Here is a 24,058-nt window from a genome sequence, read left to right as displayed (position 1 = left end):
GCTAGCAGCCTTCACAGCAATGCATACATGCACATCATTTGCACATCAAACTAGTTCTCCGTCCTATCATTTTCTCTAAGTTGCAGCTGCGTTGGAAAATGTCAGAAACAGCGTGAAATGAATCATTAATAAGGCCGTTCGAAGCCCCGATTCATCACAGCGTTGATTAGAGAATCTGCACCGTGACGCGCTCTGTGTTTCTTTGTACGGAAAAACATCAAGAAATATAAGAATAAAAGTCAGAATTCAAATACTTGAAGAATTTAGTTGAACAAAAGCAGCTTACACATGCAATAAGTTCTACAGTCATTCCTGCCACAAACACCAGATATATGAAGCTTATAATGTGACGTGGGACTAAAAAATGTTTTATGATGCTGAATTTCATGGTGGACTTCAATGTAAGTTTAGAAAGAACAACGCTATGATGTAATCTTGACAGCCCGATATTATTTTTTAATTTTAAACTCTAAAAACAGAGAACAGGCTGGTTTCATGCATCTGACGACTTGTTGATGCTCAGCGTTCATGTACGGATAAACTATCTCGAATATCAACATACTTTGTTCCACCGATTTATTTTCCCAGACACCTCTTGTGTCAACCTCATATCTTTTTTTTTTCTGATGAGATTTATGCCCTTCATTTTGTTCAGACATGCTTCGCTCTAATACTGCTGTATATCTTTCACTTTATTGCTTCCCGTCTCTTCTGAATCTCTTCCTCATCCTCACTGATTCCTCCTCTGTCATCTCTCTCCTGTTTGCACCCTTCACGATGAGATAATCTAAATTAGCTGTACCGTGGCACCGCGCAGGTCCCCGGTTCTTCTCTTTTTCAATTCCCTTCATGCTCATCCTTCGTCCCCGGAGAGACCGAAATATGCAATGAAACAAAGCGGCTCTCTGATTTTCCGATCTTCACAATATGCTTGACAAGGTAAACTCAGCAGTAAAGATCTGCCGCGAGCTCCTCAAAAGCAACACGGGACAGCAGAAGAAAGTGTTGTTTTTTTTTAAAAGCCTTAAAGATGTGAGGTGGTTTGATTTCTTACCTACTACACGAACCTATCTTTGGTAGGCATCTCTGCGGCAGCGACACTTTCCTCTCCTCATTATGATCTCCACATCGTCTACACGCTAACTTCTAGACATTTGTAACACGAGGGCAGAAGACAGGCCTATTTTGGTGCAATTTCTTGTCTTTAAAGTACTTTTATGTTTCTTTTTTTGTTTTGTTTATGTCTTCAGACAAAGTTTCCAGCTTGATGTCTGATTAACAAGGTTGTCACTGTCACAATCCCTTTAGAGGAACCTCTGCAGGACACCAGCCTCATTAGCATCACACACGCTCACACAGTTATGTGACCAATCAGACCGGCCATGACACAATTTCTTGAGGAAGTTGGATTTATTCTATATATAAACCTCAGCTGAAGCATCTACAGACGACAGGAGAAACTTCTCTGAATATATTTGCAATAAGAAACTTTGACATTTTAGCTCGAAACTTTAATGTCTGAAAAAAATCTGACTTTGATTCACCTCAGAAGAAAAAATAAAAAGCATGAGGTAAAGAAATTACAGGTGAAAACGGTAAAAACAAACATCTAATAAACTTCCACAGTTAATTACTTACATTAAGATATGTTTAAATATGCAAATGATGCGTTATCTTAATTAAATAAGCGCTTATTCGCATCATTTTCCAGAACAGTAGTGTGAACATTGGATGAAGCCAGGTTCAAAATCCTCGTTTCATTTTGTTGACATATTTGAATCCAAGGTTTTTCCAGAGAGGATATTGGAGCTCTTTTTTTTTTCTTTCTTTTTTTTAATCACAAATCACAAAATACGTCAATAAAAAAACATTTTCTCCATGTTTTTTTTTCTTTTTTTTTGGGTGAGTAAAATGTTATATAAATCAGCCAATGAATCATATATGAACAAACCTCTCACTAAAAACCTGCAGAATATAAATGGCAATAAAACTGGAAAGTTTGGAGTATGTAAGTGCTTCTGAAGAGGAGAATTCAGCTATAAGATAAAACATGTTGATGTTGTAAAATTAATCCTAGCCTGCATTTAGAAAATATTTCTTATTCATATGCAAACTTTTGGTACATTTTGGAGACATCTACAGTAGTAAATAGACAAAATATAGTAAAATGGATGTTTTCTTTCCACTATTCTGAAAAAAAGACATATTATGAAAGTAAAACAGGCCAAAATTACAAAATGAAAAAAACAATGTTTTTGCCAGCAGTGTCTCGCCGCCTGCATCGTTTCTGATGCGTTCACATCCTGATCATCCTTTTACAAATTGGAATAAGAACAGGTTGTGCTGGCAAAGACTCAGTTTGACACAGTAAAAGAGTGTTTCCAGCCGATTTCTCAGAGGGAAGATACAACATAATTTGAATAAAGTACTTTCCATCGACACAAATTCAAGATTGGAAGAAACGTATGATTTTAGAAATGAGGCTGACTGCAGGTTCATGGAGGTGCTGCAGTGTTTGATTGTCTCTCCATCTGTACACAGATCCTGTTTGTTAGAAACTGAACGTACTACAAATGTAAAAAAACATGATGATGTCATATTAAAGATACACTTAAAAGATTAATGACACTTAAAGGGATGTTTGTTTGAGTACCATTCTGCCTTTTTAGGAAAATTGAAGGCTTTGAAATCTTGTACATTTCTGGAAGAAGCTTTCCAAAGTTTGAAGTTATCTTGGCTTGGACTAAACATTTTAAATGAAAAGTCTTCATTACAAACTGTAGCTGCAAGGGATTAAAAACAACGAGTGCTGAGGTCAAATCCAAGGTCTCATGAAAGGCGCCCTAAAGTGGCATCGTGGGAAATGTGTCAGGATTTTTGGATCTTGATGTCAAGATTTCTTGGCTTCTCCTGCTACTATCTGTAACTTGTGGCTCCTCCGGCATTATGGGAGCCTAATATTAAATCACCAGACTTTTATAGCTCACTGGGTAAACTTGTAACATAATAATAAACCCGAAAGTACATCATTTAATTCAAAGGGAATCCCCCCCCCCCAAAAAAAAGAATCCAGGGAATGATGAGTTAATCCGACCTCATCGTGTTGCATCACAGTCTGTTCCCTCTCATCTCCTTCAACTCGCTGCTGTTCTCACATCCAAGCTGCTAATTGATACAGAAAAACTTCCACTGACGTTTTGTTCGTCTCTCAGCTTGTGATCTAACGGAGAATGTGAGTTTTTAACAGCAGGAAATGACCCACCGGTGACCCACGAGAAAAAAAACGGGCTGCAATTATTAAAACAGGAAAAACCTGTCGACGCTTCGGATGTGCTTGTTGGTTACTAAAACTAGACATAAAACTACAGGAATGTCTGCGTTCTTTCACTTTAAAATGCTTTTCTGTTTACAGTTACTCAGAAAAAACCCCCGCCGAGTTCAACTTGTTTATCCGGTTTACTGTAATAAAGAGCTTAAAGAGCCTCCCGTCTGCTCGCGCCGCCGCCGTGCGGCTCGCCGTCCATTTTTGTTTCACTTTGAAAATAGATTTAGGATTAAGAAAGATTGCCCGAGGGGAGGGGAGAAACTGGAAAACTGTGTGCATGCGTCATCCGGCGACACCGACTGTTTATAGAGGTCATCAATATAAATGTAATACTTTTCTTGCACAGCTGCGGGCGAAGAACTCCTCGGCCTCCGTAAACGTGAGCAGATACAAGCGTTGGGAGTAATCATCGCTTTGACAGCGACTTCACGCCGAGTCTGGACGTTTGTGGTGCAACGGGGGCAAGTAATGGCTTATATTATTGGATATCTGTGTGTGTGTGTGTGTGTGTGTGTGTGTAGTGTAATGGATGTTTTAATCTCTGAGACATACACCACATGCCTCTGGCGATGAGGATTTTTTTAACACTGACGGTCTGGACAGAAAAAGAGATAATTTAAAAAAAAAAAAAGATTTGTGCAGAGATGCTGGCATCAATAACAGCCTCACACACACACACACACACACACACACACACACACACACACACACACACACACACACACACACTCCTGCCTCACAGTGACACTGAGGAGAGAAGGCTCAGCACCGTCTCTCTCACGACGGAGACGGAGAAGTTTGAATGACGCCGCGACGGCAGACAGACTGCGGAGGAACTCACGATACGGCGCTAGAACCCGATTGATAGAGAAAAACCAACTGGCGCTTTAGTTCACTGCTTCATCAAATAGTTCCGACTGAAGGGGCGTCGCGGCGCCGATCAGACGTGTTCGGGTCCTCTCGTCGCGACCCGCGCGGCCACAACGGCTGCATTCATCCACGAGTACGCGTTCCTGAGTGCAAAGTATAAATCCACATTACAGTTAGATACGAGGGAAAGAAACCCGGACGCGTGCAGCCGAACACACGGCGTGCACACGCACACGCACACGCACACGCTCCTGAAACACCGCCAACCTCATGCCCGCCGTGGATCGGCCTCCAGACAGAAATCGATATGAATCTGGGTGCGTAGGCACAAAATAAACACTTCATTAGCATGCGAGTAGGAATTGAATAAATAAAGCATGAATTTAAAAGTTTGTGCGGAGCAGAGCGCTCAGTGAGGAAAATAAAAGCCAAAGGAATCATTTAAAATAGTTTTCAGGGCGAATCACCATCTAGTGTGCTGTTCCTATTCTCTACCTGATGTGTCTCATTAAATACAACCAGGGAGGCTTGTTCCTCAATAAAATGCAGTGTGATACGCTGAAGTAGGTCAGTGTGCTGCAGACGACGTTCTCGCCGTGAAGCAGCAGTGTGAACCGAAGAGAGATTAACGAGACGCCGCTGGAGACGATTTTATTACATTTTTTCTTTAGCAGAACCGGTTGGAATCCGATCACAAGTCTGAAAAGCTCAAATATCACGAGATCGGATTTTCCGAACGTTCGAAATATGATTGGCGCTGCTCTAATTGGATTCCAGGTGTTATTTTAAAGTATTGAAAACATGCAGGCTCGGTGTCACAGGGGGGGGGGGGGGTCCAGTCAGTGCCGGTCTCTGTGAACCACACACTCCCCCCCCCCCCCCCCCGCTGGACGGCTTGACGCCGGCGGTGACAGCTGCATGAAATAAAGCGAAGCGGGCACGTCTCCTCCGCCTCTGATTATTTTGATAAAAACCTGCTGACGTGGTAAAATAAACCAGCCGATTTTGATCGCGCTCTAATTTGGGGTTTGTTTGTGTCAACTAATAGAAATCAATTTGGATAAGACTGATTGAGGATTGCCTCATGGATCTGATCACTTGAAATATATAATGTAAGATCAGGTGAGATCCGATTCTGATCAGATATTTAAAAAAGAAATGTGATTTGGACCGACTAGTTAAGAAGAGACGTGTGACACATCGACTCATTAAAATGATTACAATTAACTTTTGGGAACGGTTGTAATTCTGCATAAGGAGAGGCTGAAAATGTTAATTATGTTTAATAATGTTTAAATCAAGGAAATTAAAGCAATAACAGATATGAATGGATAGATTTTGGCTTTGAATTACAAATGCAGTGAAGTCCGTGGAGAAAGTCAACCAGTTAACAAGCACATATCTAAAAGAAGAACTCCTGGTGGCGACATCAATGATCATTTTGTATTTTGCCAAATATATTTCCATTATGAAGCATCAAAACTTTGGAAATTAGGCAGAAGACGTGAAATGATTTTAGAAAGTATGAAAAAAAAAAAAAAAAAAAGACCTCAGAAAGCTGAACCGAAGTGATGACACACATTGACCTATTTAAAGTTTGAACGAAGCTCCCAGCTGAAGGAAGAAAAAGGAAGTTCAGAGAGGAGGAGTGAACATTTTCCCTTTGACTTCTATAAAAAGTAAAAAATATACTGTAAGGAGGCGCAAACGTATAAGAAATAATGTCTTAAAAGAGCTCAACATTTGAAAATCGGAGTTTATTTGCAGACTGAATAGTTGAGCGTGAGGCACAAAAACTGATTTTGTTTTATATTTACTGGTTTCTCTCTTCTCAGGTGTATAAACATACAGAAATCAATCGTTTGTATGTATTCTCAGTGACTCTGACATTTAGGCTCAAATTGAAATGAAATATGTTTGTCTTTTACAATCCCTCAGTTATTGGTGTGAAATATAAACGTTAGTCTTTGAGACCCCAAATCATACTGAGTAACTCATTTCCATCCAGCGGGGTGTAATTACACTGAATCCCTGCAGAAGGTCGGATGTCTTTATGTGAGTTTGGGAAGCCGGTTTGTTTGTCCTCGGCAGACCGCTGGGCTTGAAGGTAATGTGAGGAGGCACACCTGACACACCATCTTCACAAACTCCAGATTTCACAGATTACTTTCAAGCCCCGGTTAGCTCTTGTCTCCGAGTGATATTTCAGACATCTGAACCGGTTGCGAACTGAAAACTGAGGCGGAGAGCCCGCGGCAGGAACGTCCCGACGCTTTAAACTCTGCGAGCCCAAAATGAAAATGGACAGCGTCTGTGCATCGCCGCTTCATTCATGTATTTTCACACCTACGACCTGTTGATTCGTCACGGGCGACAATTCATTTTCGGATACTTTCGCCTTATGGTCTTCGTGTGCCAGACAAAAATTCTCTAAATGTTCAGGCTGGTATTTCACCGGATCACTTGATATACAAACGGGACTGTTGATGATTTGTACGGCTGATATTGTCTACAAAATGTAATATATTATTCTCACCGTGCTCATAACCGGAAAAAAATACCTTAAAAAGATTAGTCAAAGTTTCTCTTGGCAAGCACCTCCGATTTTAAAGGAACAGCTCAAGATTGGGAAATACACTCGTTTGTGTTGTTTTCGAGAGTTCGATGAGGCTATTCACACCGTTCTTCATACCGAAACGACTCATCAGGTCGATTTCCCCCGACTCCCAAAATAACGTATATTAAAGTCTTTAGCGCCCTCTGGTGGACCTGGACGTCCTCACACTAAAACAACAGAATGGGTAATTAACCGTGAAAGAGTTGCTGGCAATGGGCATGCTGGACCTTCGTCGTCATGGTAACAATAATAAACACACGCTTAACGTCGGAATTAAGAACAAACAGTGCGGTTTGGGTCTAGTCTAGGTTTTGCGACGAGGACACGTCGGAAGAAAAGCTGTCAGCTGTGTCATGAACTTAGTTTATGACACAGCATGAACTCCCGCTATAAATCGTAATTATCTCTACTTCTGGCAAACTAGGTCTTTTTTTTAATTTTTTAATTTTTTTTTGCTCCCACGCAGTGATTTAGCCATCTTGTGTATATTAATGTATTCATGATGGATAGCGTGTCCCTTGTGCAGAAGCCTACGATACATATGTGCTTTGCCTCGTTGCAAATTCCAATCACGGCCTGAGAGGAAACAGAAATTTATCCAACAAAGCTTCGAGTCAACCGTGTGTAGATTAGTTCGGCAACTTATATGATAAACATGTAGAAAACGGTTTGCGGCTAATTTATGCACAATGGCGCACAAATACACACATGCAACCCCCGACCACGAGTGACATTCAAATTACGGTCATGTTTTCCTTTCCGAGACGCACAAGATGAGAGATGTGATGAAAGAGAGCGCAGAGAAGATGATGAATGACATCTGCCAGCAGTGCGTTCCCAAAACACTGAACGATTGCCCTCCCAAAGACCTGTAAGGTTGATGCAGATGGAGACGGGGACGCATATTTATTTATACGCAGCTGGAATCTGCCCACAGGGTTGTGAGTTTAATGACAAGTCTCCGGTGTTCTGTACACATCTGTCTCGGTGATAAAATCCTCAGCAGTCAACCAGACACCGACAAAATATTTTTTTGTTGGGTCCAGATGAAGATTTCTGTTGGATGTTTGTTGGCTCGTGCTGACCGAGCGGCAACCAGCAGTGACGTCACCCGTTGGTTTGTGAACGCCCGTCATGAACCATCCAACTCGGACTTTGGTCGTCACTATCTTGCTAGTTTGGAGCGGGAAGTGACCATATTTGGACGAGCTGGGGGAGGAGCGAGCGGTGGATCTGACTCAATCTGATTAGAAACCTGACGATACTACGCCCCGCCCACCGACAGCTGTAACCTGACTGCACCACAGGCCTGTCAATCAAACAGACACGTCTCCAAAAAACAGGTCCTCTTGAATCTTCTTTTCTAATGAATGAGGGATTATTTTCAGATGGACCTCCAGAAAACTAATAAGAAGGAGTGACTTTAGCTAACAACACCGAGATAACTGATGGACACAATTTATTCACTTTGGATTTGATGAGAGAAGTTGAATGGGAGTCTATGGAGCCGGAGGCTTTTTGGAGCCGACCTCTAGTGGCGCTCGCTGGTATTGCAGCTTAAGGCACTTCTGCATCGGCCTCATTTTTCAGACCTGGAAACTACGAACACTTTTACATACAGTCTTTGGTGCTGACAGCAAAGCCTCAACGAACAACCTTGATCTCCAATGAGAAGAATAATTTGAAATATAATAATCACCAGGCCAGAGTTCAACTTCAAAAACTCCAGCAAAACATTATCTTTTTTCTTTTACTTCTGCCAGATCAAAACCGCAGAGAGAGACAGCAGACACTGATGTGAGTCCTAAAAGGTTCTCAACTGCAATTCTACCAAAAATGATGGAATAGAAACGGAGTAAAGCTACATCCAATTTATTCTCTTCATTAAATAAGACACACTTGCCGACCTTCAAAAAAAAAAAATCCCTGTACAGGAGCCTCCAGGGTGGAAAGGGTTAAGATTACATACAAGTGGCAAATAACTTTTTGAAATCATAAATCATAAATTATTCTCTTTTGAGCCTTTGTGACTGGTCAGTGTCATCTGCATTTTTCTGTCTGGTAAACAGACTTCAAAGAAACGGTAGCACCCCGAGTTACAACCATGGAAACTGTTTTCCTTACATGTGCTGAAGATGTTCAGGCGTCCTTGACCAGGAAAAACAGCACAACACTTTGAAGGAAAGTGAAGACGGAAGAAAAGGGAAGAAAAACAGGAGTACCTCATGCATTTGCAGGCTGCTGGTCGGAGTCCTCATTTTGGTGTCGAGGGCATGCTGGGAATTGGCAGTGTAGTTTTTCAAACTGCGACTCTCCTTCAGGTGAGCCTGGAGCTTCTCCCTGCGCCTCCTGAACAGAGAAAGAAACAGAAGATGAAGCATGAGGTTGATTTTGGTGGTTGGCTTCAAACACAGTCAGTGTAGGCCTACAAGTTTCATACTAACCAATAATATCATTGATAGGTATTGGTGCATATCTGTCTGTTTCAAAAGCTCAATAATACATCATTTTAAACAAAACATATACAGATAAATTTGTAATGATACAAAAAAAAATGCAATTCAGACATAATACCATTTAATTCAGCTGAAACTGACTTTTAATTTCACTTTCATATGAATCCAACTAATACATAATGTATGTGTTTTGCACAATAACAAACCCTGTGCATTCATGTACAGTAAAACTTTCGTCAATTTCCAGAGAATAACATGTATTGTATCATGTATTAAACATTCATTTGCTCACTAAAAATCAAACATGAACTGACAGCTTCATCTCTGACTCTCGCATTGATTATTCCTCAAAGCTCTGGAGATTACTGAATCGTCAAGTGCTGTTGTTGTGTGTGCCGCTGCTAAACTTCAGAAACCTTCCTCAGTTGCGTTGCCGTTTCCCTTCCTCTTCCATTACACTGTAACCTGTACTGAGCTCCTCAGTGTCATAATTACAGCATGTTCTGCAGTCAACATCTTGAGATGAGCGAATCTCACTTGCAGCCACTCTATAATTTTGTTCGAATTAATTCCAAACAGGAGCTCCGGGACAAACAACTAATTATAACAAGTTTGAAAAAGGATGTCAGTCGCCGTGTCTTTGTTCAGGAAGGCAGATATCACAGACGCAACGTTCTACTTAAGAGATCAGCCGCCTCCTCTCAGACAGTAAACTAAATATGTGGGTTCTTTCGCTGCAGCTGTAAATGTGAGCACTTTAAGGTCTTTTGTTTTTTACTCCAACTGTGATTCAAATAGTTTCCAGGAACTAAAAATATGCAGCACTATTTGCATAATTGTGTTTCAAACTGAAAAAAGCAGCGTTAGGGATAGATTACAGACCAAAGCATTTATGACAGGCTTTAATGCTCTCATAAAAATCTACTTTAGACACAAAGGAGTACAAAGACTAAATTAATTTGCTCTGATTTACTTTGTCTAAATATCTGTAAAATAATGCGTCATTCCTATAATAAACACCGGGAAGAATCTGAAGGATTTTGTCCCGATTTTCAACAATGTACTTAAAAAATAACGAGTCAGTGGTCGAAGAATTATCTTCACCAGTCTGATGCCCCTAAGAAAGAAAGTGAGCTGCCATAGGAGCCCTTCGCCGACAGTTACCTCTCCTCACTTTCTCCTTAAGCACCAATTAAAAGATTTTTTACATGCTTCTTACAATTAAACAATATTACACGAGTGCACGAGAGCCTCGGTCCTGACCGCATCACTGTCGTGCCAATAATGATGTAAAAGCGCCACCCTCGAGTGTAATAATGTGATTATACAACAAGTTACCAACTAAACAAAATCTGTAATCAACATGTTTTCATATTGTGGAGCAAGTCGCTCTCAAAATATAACATATTGTGTTAGTGTGATCTCCGTTTCCATGGCAACACATGTGGTATGACTAGCAACCAGAAAACAATCAGTCGCGTCAGTAGACTCTTATGTAACGTGTGCAATGTTTACTACTCCAGGGAGTAGGCTGACCCGTAGCAACCACCCTAGCAACAGAGAGGACTCCTAGTCTGTTTTATTGCTTTCTAGAGATCAAACTGAATAAATACAGCACGTAGAAACACTAAACTGCTCAGCTAGCTCAGTCTGGTTGGAACTAAGATATCTGATGAAAAAAGATATTCATGGAGTCGCGTATTTTTAGGATTTTAGCACCGTGTCGTGTTCAAACCAAACCGGTCCAGTTAGCCGCCGCTAGGATTGTAAGTGCGTGACTATCTGTGGTGTTACGGTACGGGTGCTCGGAGCGACCAAAAAGGACCAAAAGAGACCCGACTTCACCAAATGGGTCATTTAATAGAACTATAACAAGTAGAAACTACATTATATTGCACATTATATGAAATTCAATTCCAATCATATATTCTCATTGAGAAGGTGGAGTGATATTTACTAGTGATGAGCAGGATGTGATGTCATGATGATTTGAGCACGTTCCAAATGTTCAGTTGACCAATCAGATCTCCGGGTCGGAACTACTTGTTGTATGATTTTCTGTTGAGATGTTTTGAGTCGGGACTATTCATTTATCAGACGCCTTTTTAATTCAACTGGTGCAATCTGAACTCCTTGTAATATTTATTGCAAATACATACACAGACTGACTTAAACCAATTAGTTCGACCCTCATCTTGCACAGACTTCATGACAAAAAAAAGCTCCACTTGGGGGGAGTGGAATAATTACAGAGCAGATGGATGTAATCTGATTTCTTCCTATTCCCTTCAAGAGAAGCCTGTTCTGGTTTTGTTGTCGGGACCGGTGTGCATTACGTGATCTTAATTATTACAGCACCAGTTATCCAAACTTGCGTAATCACACTGACCTGGAGGAAAATGCACCAAACCGTTGTGTCTAGCCAGAGATTTGCTTGTTATCAAATCCAGCTGATAAAGCCTTTCATACTTTCCTGTCTGGGAGACTCTCTGTGGGAATGACAGCGCTATAATAAAGTGTTTACAACCGGCACCATGCTAAAGCTCATATCCTCTCCACCTCTGTGGCACTTTAATTATATGTTCTTAGAAGAAGGCTGAGACATTTGGCGCACGCTACTTTTGGAAAAGCGTTTACTAAATATGAAAGGTCCATTATCTCTTCCGGAGCCTTTTCAACCATCTGCTTGTTATTTGATGTTTCAGCATGCAGAAAGGGTGTGCTCGCTCTTTATGATGGAGGCATATGCCGTTGGTGCAATCAAAACAAACATTTCCGCTCTTTATGTGTGTTGAAAGATGTGTCACATGCGTCGTCTTCGCCTTCCTTCCCGCCATTTGGACGACAAAGTTTTGGCTTTGTTATCTCGAAACTAAGTGTTCAGACTTACTGTATTTACTTCGTGTGATAAAATGACAAGACTTCTCCGAAAGATGTCAGTATTCTCTAAGATCTCCCATCTTTTTGTAACCGGCCGGATCACCTTTAGTCACAGCTCAGGCTACAACTGATAAAGGGAACTCTGGGTTTTATTATAAAAGGGTGTAAGAGACGTAGCTGATACCATTTTGCGTTTGGCTGGAAACTCAATTTCACATATTTTCACACCCTGGAAAGATCGGGGAATCATTTTCATTTCAAAATTCTCAGCGTATGTGGACTGGAGACTGAGTCAGTGGCGTGTAAGTTGAATACTGGACCATGACTGGGTTCGTTACGAGTCGAACCGAAAACCCTGCTTGTTCCATCTCAGATTAAAGTGAGCACTGACAGAACTATTTGAGCAGATGGGAAAACAGCCTGCTGATGGCAGACTTTATATTATATACATCATTCTTTCCAGTGAAGGTCAAACATCAAAGTTAAGTAACAATTAACAAAACATTTTTTGAATGGGGATTAGGGCAATCCATGGGTCTGTAGGGAGCAAAACTCTCTCCTATTTAACTACAGCTCACTTTCAGTCATGCTTTTATGTTCTAGTTGCCTACCATTTTACTGTAATGCACACAAAACGATATTTTACCCTAACCATGCTGTAACTGACAAATATTGCAGAAGACAGAGTTTTTAAAAAATGGCTGGCGTTGGCCATAATAATGGCTTTTGCAGATTTGTTGAATATTGATGTTCTTGTCTGGTAATGTGGTTGAAATTAAGATGACTCAATAGTCTGTTAATTTTCAGCGTAACGTCTTTTCTCCATTTAATCAATTCCAACTCAGGAGGAATATGCAGCATGGTTTTGTGAATTTTGTGAGATAATACAATACTGTAACTTATGATGAGTGTGTTTAATGCACTGATGCAACCGTTTTAATGAGTAAAATTAAGGCTGCAATTTGTGCTAATTATCAGGAACAGTGTGTTAAAAAGTGTAGAGTGTAGTCCAACTTTATTAAGACAGTAGCCCGAAGAGTATTTCATTCTATCTGTGCTACAGTATATTGGTTTTAAAAACAATGACTCTGGGGGTAAGAGTGATGATTTTTCTGTTTAATTATAGGTTGTTTACACCCACATCACTGAAAAGATATGGGAGCAGCGACACAGGGACGAAATACTCTCGGGAGAGGAGCACAGAGAGGGACAGGTGAAACTGATCAGGGTAAAGGAAGATAAAGGGAGAGGAGAACTATGAGGGACAGATGAAACTGATCAGGATGAGGTAGATAATTACAGACGAGGGAAACACACAGGGGCAGGAAGTAACAGAAAAGACCAGATGTGCGGATTTCAAAATAAAACAGGAAACAGGAGGACGCAGACTAAAGTCGAGGGAGAGGCGGAAAAAAACTAAACCATAACAGCACTTACATTAAAACAGATAAGAGTTAACAAACACGGATGAACAACACTTAAAGCAGAAAGTCAGCACTTTAATACAAAAATAATACGCCATTAAAATCATTTGTCTTTCATTCAGCTCTATGTTCGGGCTGTTTTTTGTTTTTTCTTCACTTCATGAGAAAACCCTTGACTTCCTGTTTTTTTTCAGGTCGCTCAGATTTCCATTAACACTTCCTCTCCCCTGCCGATCAGCATGCATCTTCTCCACTGAGCACGCAAGTATCCCTCCCCCCCTATACCAATTATGGATTCATTGAAAGTGCCTGTCCATCATCGCCTTGATCCAGTTATCTTGTTGTCAGGCTGCTCACTCGCTCACATCATTATGTTACAGAGGGAAAGCCTATGGAATTACAGTGCAATCTATCACCTGCCTGCCCCGCGGTCCACATCCTGTGAATGACAGCCTGCAGTTACAGGCCGGATGTTTTGACCCGTCCTGTTCAGATTCTCACAGTTAAGGATGAACGCGAGACCATTCATGCACCAATTACTATGCACACACATTAACTTCTGGCCTGCAGAAATATGAAAATAGGGACAGAAAGGAGAGTGAGTGCTGCAGCCACACAAGCTGACCTTTTGGGTGATAATAGCCTATAAATATGTGTACGCACGTAATGAGCTTTACAAAACGGTTGCAAATACCCAGTCTGGGATTCGTTCAAGATGTTTGAATCGTTGAATGTTGCATCGCCCTTCAGTAAATTAACCAAAAAAAAAAAAAGTCTCCTTGGGCGTTCGGTCGCTCCACACCCAGCAGGGCTCATTAACAAACACTGTAACACTTTGTTTACATTAGCAGCTGTGGCAAAAAAAAAAATCATCATGATTATTAACAGCAAAATGAGGTTTTGAGAGGATTTAAAATCGTGGGAGAAACTCTCAGCAAGTAAACTGAAGGGTTGGGATGAAATTACATTGTCACAGCTGCTAATTTACCTGTCTCGTGTATTCATGAGAAAAAGATTCCGTATGTCACATCTGAGTGTGGCTGGAATAACGCAGTCCTTCTCGGAGCTGAGTAAACACCCATCTGCAGGCGTTGTGTAAGTAAATATTAATTTATGTCTCCTCATACTTCAAACTCTAAAAGAGGTCATCTTGGTGACAGGTGGCCATTGCTGTACCTGAAACCTATGTATTTGTTGTAAAATACTGATTTCCGTTTTTGTTTGTGTTTGATAACTTGAAGTTTAATACACAGAAGTCATTAAATTAAAAGGAAAAGTCAGTTTATTCTGACTTAAGTCTTATATATTTTTAGGTTTGACCATCATTGTCGTTACCCAAGAAACTGGGATGTGGGAACATGGTGACCAAATCAACAAACACTGATGGGTGGTCCAAGTTGCAGCCCACCGTGATGTCACACATTTCATTTTAAATTTTTTTTTGTGAATTGCCATTTTGAAGCCTTGATTCTGGCATTTTTTGGGAGTCGCTATCATGTTTTTGTTGGAGAAAAAAAAAAAGACTATATTTGGATGTGCGGGTGGAGCTTGAACGGATCGAGGGGTGGATCTGCCCCGCCCACATACACCAGCGGTCCGACTGCACCCCGGGCATGTCAATCAAACCGGTTAACCCCCAAACATAGTTCTCTTTGAGGCCTAATATCCAATCAGTGATGGGATTATTAATGACTCGTGGAAAACATTTAGTGACTTTGTACTTCCATGAGAGAAGGTGATGCTTCTTGAATGGGAGCCTATTGGAGCCAGCCCCTAGTGACCGTCAGTGGTATTGCACTTCTCAATTGGCTTCACTTTTCGGACCATTTTTATACCCAGTCTGTGGGATGGCCACACAAGTACAGGTGATGCGAACTAACAGGTTGTTTTAAATAGGAGTAGCCAAACTATATTTTTTTGGTGCTTAACCAGGAGTTTTGTTTTAAACCAGTTTGATTGTATGATTGACGTTGTTGTAGTAATTCACAGATGTTAGCAGTTAGCTTCGCGTGAACAACGTCAGGGTAACCAAAATGAATCTACATGCGTGTTTTTGCGTGTCCATCCTCTTACTTGTTGCGGCAGTAGAGGGCCATACACAGTGTTCCCAGGAGGCTGATCGCCATGGCGATGGAGGTGATTGACAGCACCTGTCTCTTGTACACCTCTTTGCTCTCTGCGAGGAAACAAAAAACAGAGGAAGAAGCTGCAATTACAAGATGGAACGACACACTGTTGGCAAATAAAGTCACAGATCATGTACATATCTGCCGAACACGCGTGCGTGAGAGACACGAAGGACGGGAGACAAAACTGTGTGTCTAAGTGAGAGTGTATAAATATGCACAGAGATCCCACAGTCAATATTCACAGAGTTAATATCAAATTAATACAATGCAGCAACTTCGCTATAACACAGAATTAAACATGGTTTTGAGATTTGTACTCACCCTCTTTTAATTTCTGCCGTTGTTGTTTACAGCAACTAAACAGCCACTTTTAAATAATCAAACAACCAGTTACGGTGAAACAGCCATCCGGGGCTTTCTCTATCTGCCTCGCGTATTTATTTCAAGTGTAATTGTAATTACGTTTGTGATAAATAAACCAAATATGATTGCGATAAAGCCCATTTACAATAAATAAACACCTATTTACATCTCTCCCCGGCAAACACCTGCTATTCTTAGTTAGCGCGCTGCCTTTCCAGCTCATTTTATCAGCTCCAACACGTCGAGTAATAGTCCGACACACACCAGACACTGCTTTTGAAATGGATGCCACATGTAATGGAGCTTGAATACATGGAGACAAGAAGAGTTATGGCACGGAGGACGCCATTAGTGGATAAAAAATGGAAGCTGTCTTGTTTGTTCCGAACAAGTGAATCATAGTTGCCTTCAGATACACTAATAGCCGATCGATCAAGTTTTATTTAGCGAGGCTCAGACCTTGGAGAGAACCACGGCGATGACAGGTGTTGGTGTTTTACATTCAGGTGATTGAGACTGATTTTTTGTTTCACTGCAGATGCCTTCGAATGCCCCCCTCCCCCCCAGCCCCCCCAAAAAATAAAAAATAATCACTGCTCAGAAAAAAAAAATCACTGCGGGAACAAAACCACGCCCTCTCCACTGGAACTGCAGCCGCTGCATCTTGCTCAAGGGCAACCCTGACAGCAGCCGGTGAGGGAGAGCGTTACTAATTCACAAGTACATCAAGATTTAATTTTTTTTTTTTTAAGCCTGTCTGAAAGTTTAAATCAGGGATCTCTTAGCTATTGTGTCCCACACAGACGTTGCATAACCTGTCATATATGAAGTATTTATTATGCTTTCAGTCCATCTCAGTGGATCCCTCCTTTTCCCATAAATTCTGTATTTGCTGATATTGTGTCCTGATCTAATGCCACTTTCCTGCTTGGCACTTTTTACAATAATAATAATAAAAAAAGCCTAAATGAAAGCAGAGCTCCTTCTTCTTTGTATTTTGTGCTGCTGATATAAGGCAGCATCATACTAAGAAGACTCCTACATTTTATGGCTGGTATTGGTAAAGCTTCAAAAATATTGCCCGTAATACAAACTAACAGCATATTTGAATGCTGCCTGGTAAATGCTTTTCAAACTTCTCCTTCCAGTTTGTAATGCAGGCTTAAAAAATGTCAGCCTGCGAGCTCAAGCTCAGTAGGTTAGGGTTATCCCGTAGACACAGATTTATACATTTCATTTCTTAGACTTACACATGTTGAAATATTCAGCTGTTTGACATTAAGTTATTTTTGAAGGTCAGAAATCAGAGCTTTATTTATTAATCTTGAGATCCATTTAAATAGCCTTTTCTAGAACATCTTAAAGTCTCTGTCTGTAAATAATATATGTAAGAAGTGAACTTATCTCTACTGAGCAATCTCAATGACTATTGAGCAACATGAAACTGAAAAGCTCAAGGATGTAAAAAAAATAAATGGACGGTGATTATTTTGACTGCTTTAAATTGCCAATGTTTTTCTTATTGACTAAACTGACCTGTACTTGTAAAGTGTGTGAGTTGCAACTTTCTGATATCTTTTCAATTTTAAATATATGTGCATCTTGGATTTCTGCCTCCCACATAAATTCAACTGAAGGTGAATGTAAGTTTGTTTTCTCAAAGTATTTCCCGAAAACATGTATTTTCAAGGCCTCTTTGACACGGGCTTAATCAAACTAAACAATCTTTCCCCGAATAGGCCGGCAGCTCTTGTGCCTGTAAATCAAAAACCAGCAAAACCTTAACTATGGTATGAAAGCTCAGGAAATGTGCTTCATTTTTGCTGTAATTTATAACTGTTATGTAAAACACTGACAAATGATGCATCCATCTTCATTCGCAGGCTTTAAGTACACGTTTCATTTGCACCAGCAAAGGATTTGTTTTTGTCGTTGGTTAAAGTGGAAAAAGATGCGACGTCAACAAAAACGTAATGGAAGAAAAAAAAAAAAAGTGGATTTAGATGGAAGATCTTTTACTTTTTCAACCTCTAACCCGGGAGGATAATTTCACAAACATACACAGTCTGCTGTGCTACAAATGAAAAGTAGTACAAATACAATCCAATTTACATGAGGTTAATTATGAATATGATGCCAAGGTCAAGCAGCGTCCCACCGTCCCTCCTCTGCCCTCCCACGTCCTCGTTTGGACACACCTACTGTATGCACAAACACACTCTCTTCATGTGAATAAATCATCGAGACAGAGAGAGAGAGAGAGAGAGAGAGAGAGAGGGAAAACATGTTCATACTCCATCTGCGGGGCCACGAGGTCACGTCTTCTATTTATTTCCACTTCAAACCTTTTCGGTTCTGAACCCAGCGGCCGCTGATTCACAGCAACATCAGAGGAAGAAATACGATTAATATTTTACACAAAAAAAAAAGGCAGCAGCGGCGGTAATGCAGAGGTGCAGCTGCAACCCCCTTTTTTCTTTCTTTTTGTATCTCGACGTAATCCGCTGCGCTCACGTAAGTCCGCGCGGGTGAGTCGGCCGCGTAAGTGACGGAAAACGTGGCGAAACACCCCTTTAACTCGCTTTACGCTTAAAGAACACCGTTGTGTCAAAACATGGGAGAGATGAAACCAAAACAACCTGCATGGAAACCCGCGAAAAGAAATGCAATTTTAAAGCGAACTGACCCTTTAAACTTTAAAACTAACCGGCACACGAAGGACACGAGGAGAAATCCTTCCAGCGCGGCGGCTGGCGACAGCAGAGACACAGATACTCGCACAAAGACGTGGACGGAGGCTGACTGAAGTCTGGGGACGACGGAGCGACGTGGCTTTCTGACAGCGTGTCTCGCTCCTGATGAGCCCTGATGAGGGAGGCTTAAGTCTGCCTGCTGGGGTTCATGACATACAAACAGAGGCAGTGGACACAAAAAAAAAAGAAAAGAAAGGCGCCTGGCAGCTCTCCAGCGTACGCATTTCCATCGCTGTTGGCTCTCCTCCGTTAGACAATTTGTAATCTCAACCCCTCAGCCGGGAAAAAAATATTTTAGTCAAATTTGGACACATTATCCTATTAGGTTGGACTCAGACTCCCCCCCCAAAAAACAATCTCCTGTGCATGAATGCATCTCATAAATGGCTTTTCATATCCCATCTAGGCGATGTCGGGATACGTGACATCTTTTAAGTGACAGGTTTGTGAGTCGTTGGAAGATTTGGACACGTGGACAGCTCGGCAGACACCGTCGGGGTCCGCTGCAGATATTATGTCAATGTTTATTTAATTGTGTTACATTTGTACAATTATGAATTGAACGGTAGCTTCCACTTTGAGGGAAGTGCAGTTTAATGTTTAGTGGCAGTGCTTTGGATCTGGTTCAAGGTTGAGACTGTATGTAGAGGCAGGGTTTGGATGATTGATTGTTGAGGACTTAAAATGGTCAGTTTTGGCTGACTGATACCAGCTATCACACGAGCATATAGGAATACTGAGACTTATAGTCCTCCAGACAGGTCAAAGGTCATCAACGGGATGGCATACTTTCCTTTAGTACACTAACCAATAGTGCTCTTACATGTTAGGACTCTGAAGCTGCTGCTTCCTCAAGACGCCTTAATTTGAAAATCCTTTACGTCAGTGGCCCCGCCCCCTTCCTCTACGGAGCAGAGATGGCGAACGTTTAGGGTGAAAAGTGTCCAAAGTTTCAAACATCATCCTGGTACTCGTAGCGCACTGCATGTTTCTGTACTTGACAGCGTGAACACACTGATGCATTTAGAATAGTGAGTGTTAGTTTATAAGTACAACATCTGGAACACAGCAACGGTTTACTTCTTTCTCTTTCTGAAGTTCATGTCCACAAGCTTCAAGTCTGACAATGTGAAATGATCAATTATTCATCTATTGTCATGTTTAAGTATGTTTGGTAATGTATTATACCCAGGTATGATTCATACCTGCAGCTCTTGCATAACCTGCCGACTGACGCTGAGGAACAAAAGAGAGTAAAAACCAATGAATATTTCATCATTGTTTTTCTATCTGGACGTATAAAGCTTCGACATGTGTGCAGGACTTTTGATTCGTTATATTCTAAAGTATTCAATAATCCATCATGTTTTAATCAATTTCAATCATATCAAGCTTGATATATCTTCTGTGTCTTACTGCACTTCCTCAACAGTCAATATAAGATTTGCTTGTCTTTAAGTCTGAGGCTGCATTTGTTGCTGCTTGTCTCTCTAAAGTGTGCCGTTACGGGCCGCACCGCGCCACCTGGGTTTAAACGTTCCCAGACGGAGAGCGCTCGGGTCGATCCGGCGTGGTCTCCGACTGCAGACCCCGACACCCACTGTGGATCTCCTCATCTGTGCCGCGAGCAGCTGACACTGACAGAAACGGATGAATGAGAGGAGTGACATAAGTGCAGGGAAAAAGAGATGAGGGGGACGCAGACGGAGCGGGACGGGATTCTCTTCCAGCTGCCGCCGCCGCCGCCGCCCCGAGCGTTAAGCCATTTTCACGACTGCTGATGGTTGATAAAACCTTTTTTATTTATGCAGGTCGGCTGTGGTAGAGTAAGCATGCTCTCTCGGCTGGTCACGGTCCTTTTCCTCTATTACTCGGATAGCTTTATTCGCCCATTTACAGACTGAATCTATTTAGGTGACTGGAGATATTGTTATCGCTGGTAATTTCCTTCTTTCTATCAATCTTTCTTCTTCTTTTTTCCTTCTTATAATATTTCCTCTTCCTCGGCGGTCTGGAGGAGGTTACTGTAGTTCTGTCGGTATTAGCCCGTCTTTTGTGTCTTGCCTGCAGCTTGGTCAACTGTGCAGTCGCTTTGATTCTCACAAGCACCAAATAAAGAAAAGAGATCACGTCCCTTCTTGTCCTGACTTGTCTTTTTTTCTCGTCCCGTCGGTAGGATTTTAAAATGCACTTTGTTTGTATGCAGCATGGAGCACCTCGGACCTTTCAACTCCCACAAATCTCCTTTTTTTTTTTTTTTTTTTAATCTGTGTTGGACATCTGTGCAGCTTCCCTTTACACAACTGATTTTTAACCTTGCCATTCAAATTTTACAGCACTGGAGTTCAACTTGTGCTTTATGTGATTTATAAATAATGCAACCGGACTTTTTAAACAGTATAAAAAAATCATGGGGACGGTGGCAATTTTGTAAATATATAATATATATATAATGGCCCAGAAATATAAGTCGTGCAGCGGGCTATGGGGTTGTCTGTAAAAGATGTTAATGTCATGTTTTATGATATTAAGTGTTACCATCTGACTAGTGGCATCCAATTATATTCACAAATGACAGCTGACTTTACGATGAACTCCTCTGCTGAAACACAAAAGTAATTTCTTCCTACGGCCTCTCACATCTTATAAAATGTTAAGTTTGTGGTTTTGTTGAATTCAAATTTTCACGAAGAAATTAGTTTTTAATAAAGAGCGTTTGTTTCCTCTGCAGAATCGTCTGTGCTGTTTTTATTCTGCCTCAAAGAGTCAAGCCTTTTTGAGACAAATATAACTGAACAACCAGTTGCTATGGTCACTCTCTTGACGCAAGTTGTCTCTGAGGCTGAAATTATGTCAATGTGTGGATGACAGGGCCCTACAAGAGTAATGCTATGGCATCAGTCACTAATAACAGAAACAGGAAGTCCGTGGAAGAAGGTCAGACTATTAATAACCAAACAAAAAAACCTGTGAAAGAAGAGTTAAAGCAGATCTACGTGTTTCCGTTTCTCTCTGAAGAAAGGTTTTCCAGAGCCGCAGCCATCGACACACCAGAGTTGAGAGTGTGGGAGGTGCTTATCTATCCAAGCACTGCTTAACACAATGACGGCGAAGACATTGGCAGGACTAGAGACGTTGGCGCCAGCAAAGAAAATGTGGCAGGCTGAACAATGATGTAGAGGCATAAAAACCTCTCGCTGAATATAAATGCGGGGAAAACCTGCAAGATAGCCGTGCGGAAAAGATCATCTGTCACTGCCAAGTTTGCGTAGTTTCAGCAGGTTTCCAAAAAAAAAAAAAAAAAAAAAAAAAGGCTTAGTTTGTCTGACTGCAAATGCAAAAAGCAGTCGGGCAGCAGAAAGAAGAAATTCTACTTTGAGAATGTCGAAGCACAAAACGTCAAACGAGGCGGAGGCCCGTTTTTTGTTTTTTTTCTCATAGAGCCGTCGGTTTTTGCGAACCTGCCTGTATGGAAAGGGGCCCAAACTGTGCCGACCGAGAGGGTGAGGAGGCTTCTAGTTAACAACGAGCTTCCATGTCGTTAACTAGCGCTCCTCGGCTGTGATACCCGACACCGAGCCCGCGAGACGAGAGAGCCAAGAACAGGAAGAGAGGCGCCTGGCAACGACGAGGTGGCGCCGCTGGCGTCCTCCCCTCCGCAGCCTCGCAGGCATGTGTGCACGGGATAAAAAACACACACACACACACACACACACACACACACACACACACACACACACACACACAATCGTTGGATGAATCTCATCTAACTCACATTAGTAGAAACTAAGTGCTCCAGACACACACACACACACTTTTGAACACGTGCCATGCATGTGCGCGCACACACACACACACACACACACACACGCCCACACGCACACACACACACACACGACGTACTAATGAGGAGTGCATTTGGTAACAGTGCCAACATCACAAAAACTCCCTCGCTGCACCCTGCCCGCCTCTCTGTTCTCACTGTTTCCAAGGAGACTGCAGCACATTGGTATTCTGAAGGGACACTTCATAAGCAATTGTGAGAGAAAGAAAGAGAGATAGCACGAGTGAGAGAGAGAGAGAGAGAGCGATAGAAATAGTGCAGAAAGTAAAGACACATAAATACATATGTGCAGAGAGAGTACAAAGAAACCTGACGGTTGTGGGTATTTAGATGTGCATCGAGCACCGGCTTCTCCGTTTCTGTGTAAAATGATGCAGGAATGTCACGTGCGATTAGATGCGTCCAAAGTGTGCTGCGTTGTCACAGGATGTTCGATGCATGTTCTGTACGTAAGCAATCGCGCTGCGTAAACGCTGATCCAAAATGAAAACCGGCTGTGATGTGAGCGGTCGTGACTCATGGAGATGATGCGAGACAAGAAAAAGCTTCCTTACCCATAAACTCGATGCCCAAGTGATCTGTTGTTTCAGGCGGCGGTGGGGAGGGGTAGAGAGGGAGGGGGGGGGTAGGGGGGGAGGAGAGAGAGAAAAATAAATACAGCGGTTAATAAAAAATAGTGTACGTTAGCATTGTGTCACAGTATAAACAGCCGGATCATCACTGTCCTGCATCTCTGCTGCATCTGTGATTTCTATCTGTTGTCACATAGAGTCAGGAGACACATGTTACAGGAGATGACACACACACACACACACACACACACACACACACACACACACACACACACACACACACACACACACACACACACACACACACACACACACACACTTCTGCATTCCTGATGACTCTCCGTGATGGTAATAATAAGACACATTAACCCTCACCTTGACTCAAACCTTCAAAGGCCTTCAACGCTTATTTCTCAGTCAGCTTCAAACTACAAACTCGGGAGTTGTTTCACAGGGAATATTTTGACACTTTAATGCTCTAATAAAGAATCTGACGATAGTTCTGGAGTTGTTTGCTCATGTTTTGCAGGCGGCTGTCAGTCAAATCAGATCAGACCACACCCACACAGTCCGGATGAATCACATTAGGTGAGATTTGAAGCGTTAAACCCGAAGTGAGAGATTTAAATCTGTCACCGTAGAGGTGGTTTCCACTCTCGAAGCCTGAAACTGCAACAGCAAAAAGGATTCGAGAGGAAAACTGTGATGTGACCTGATTAATTTTTTTTTAATAAAACAGTGAGGAGACATTGTTAATGAGCACACAGTAAGTGGCAAGTCAAAAATACATTGATACTGGACTTATGGTGCATTCAGGCAGCTGCT

General features: G+C 41.7%; 1 protein-coding gene across 1 annotated transcript in view; it reads right to left on the bottom strand.

Moving 5' to 3' along the window:
- LOC138195083 (pro-neuregulin-3, membrane-bound isoform) overlaps nt 1–24,058 on the bottom strand; it is a 311,951-nt gene that overhangs the window by 13,656 nt on the left and 274,237 nt on the right. The window contains 3 exon segments of the mRNA XM_069144146.1: nt 9,035–9,161; nt 15,646–15,748; nt 23,216–23,239. Coding sequence (XP_069000247.1) covers nt 9,035–9,161; nt 15,646–15,748; nt 23,216–23,239 — 254 coding nt within the window.

This window comes from Embiotoca jacksoni, unplaced genomic scaffold (genome assembly GCF_022577435.1).
Source record: "Embiotoca jacksoni isolate LCO1_2020_lvr unplaced genomic scaffold, fEmbJac1.0.p SCAF_12, whole genome shotgun sequence".
In the NCBI taxonomy this organism is placed as follows: Eukaryota; Metazoa; Chordata; class Actinopteri; family Embiotocidae; genus Embiotoca; species Embiotoca jacksoni.
This window is presented reverse-complemented; position numbering and strand designations above follow the sequence as displayed.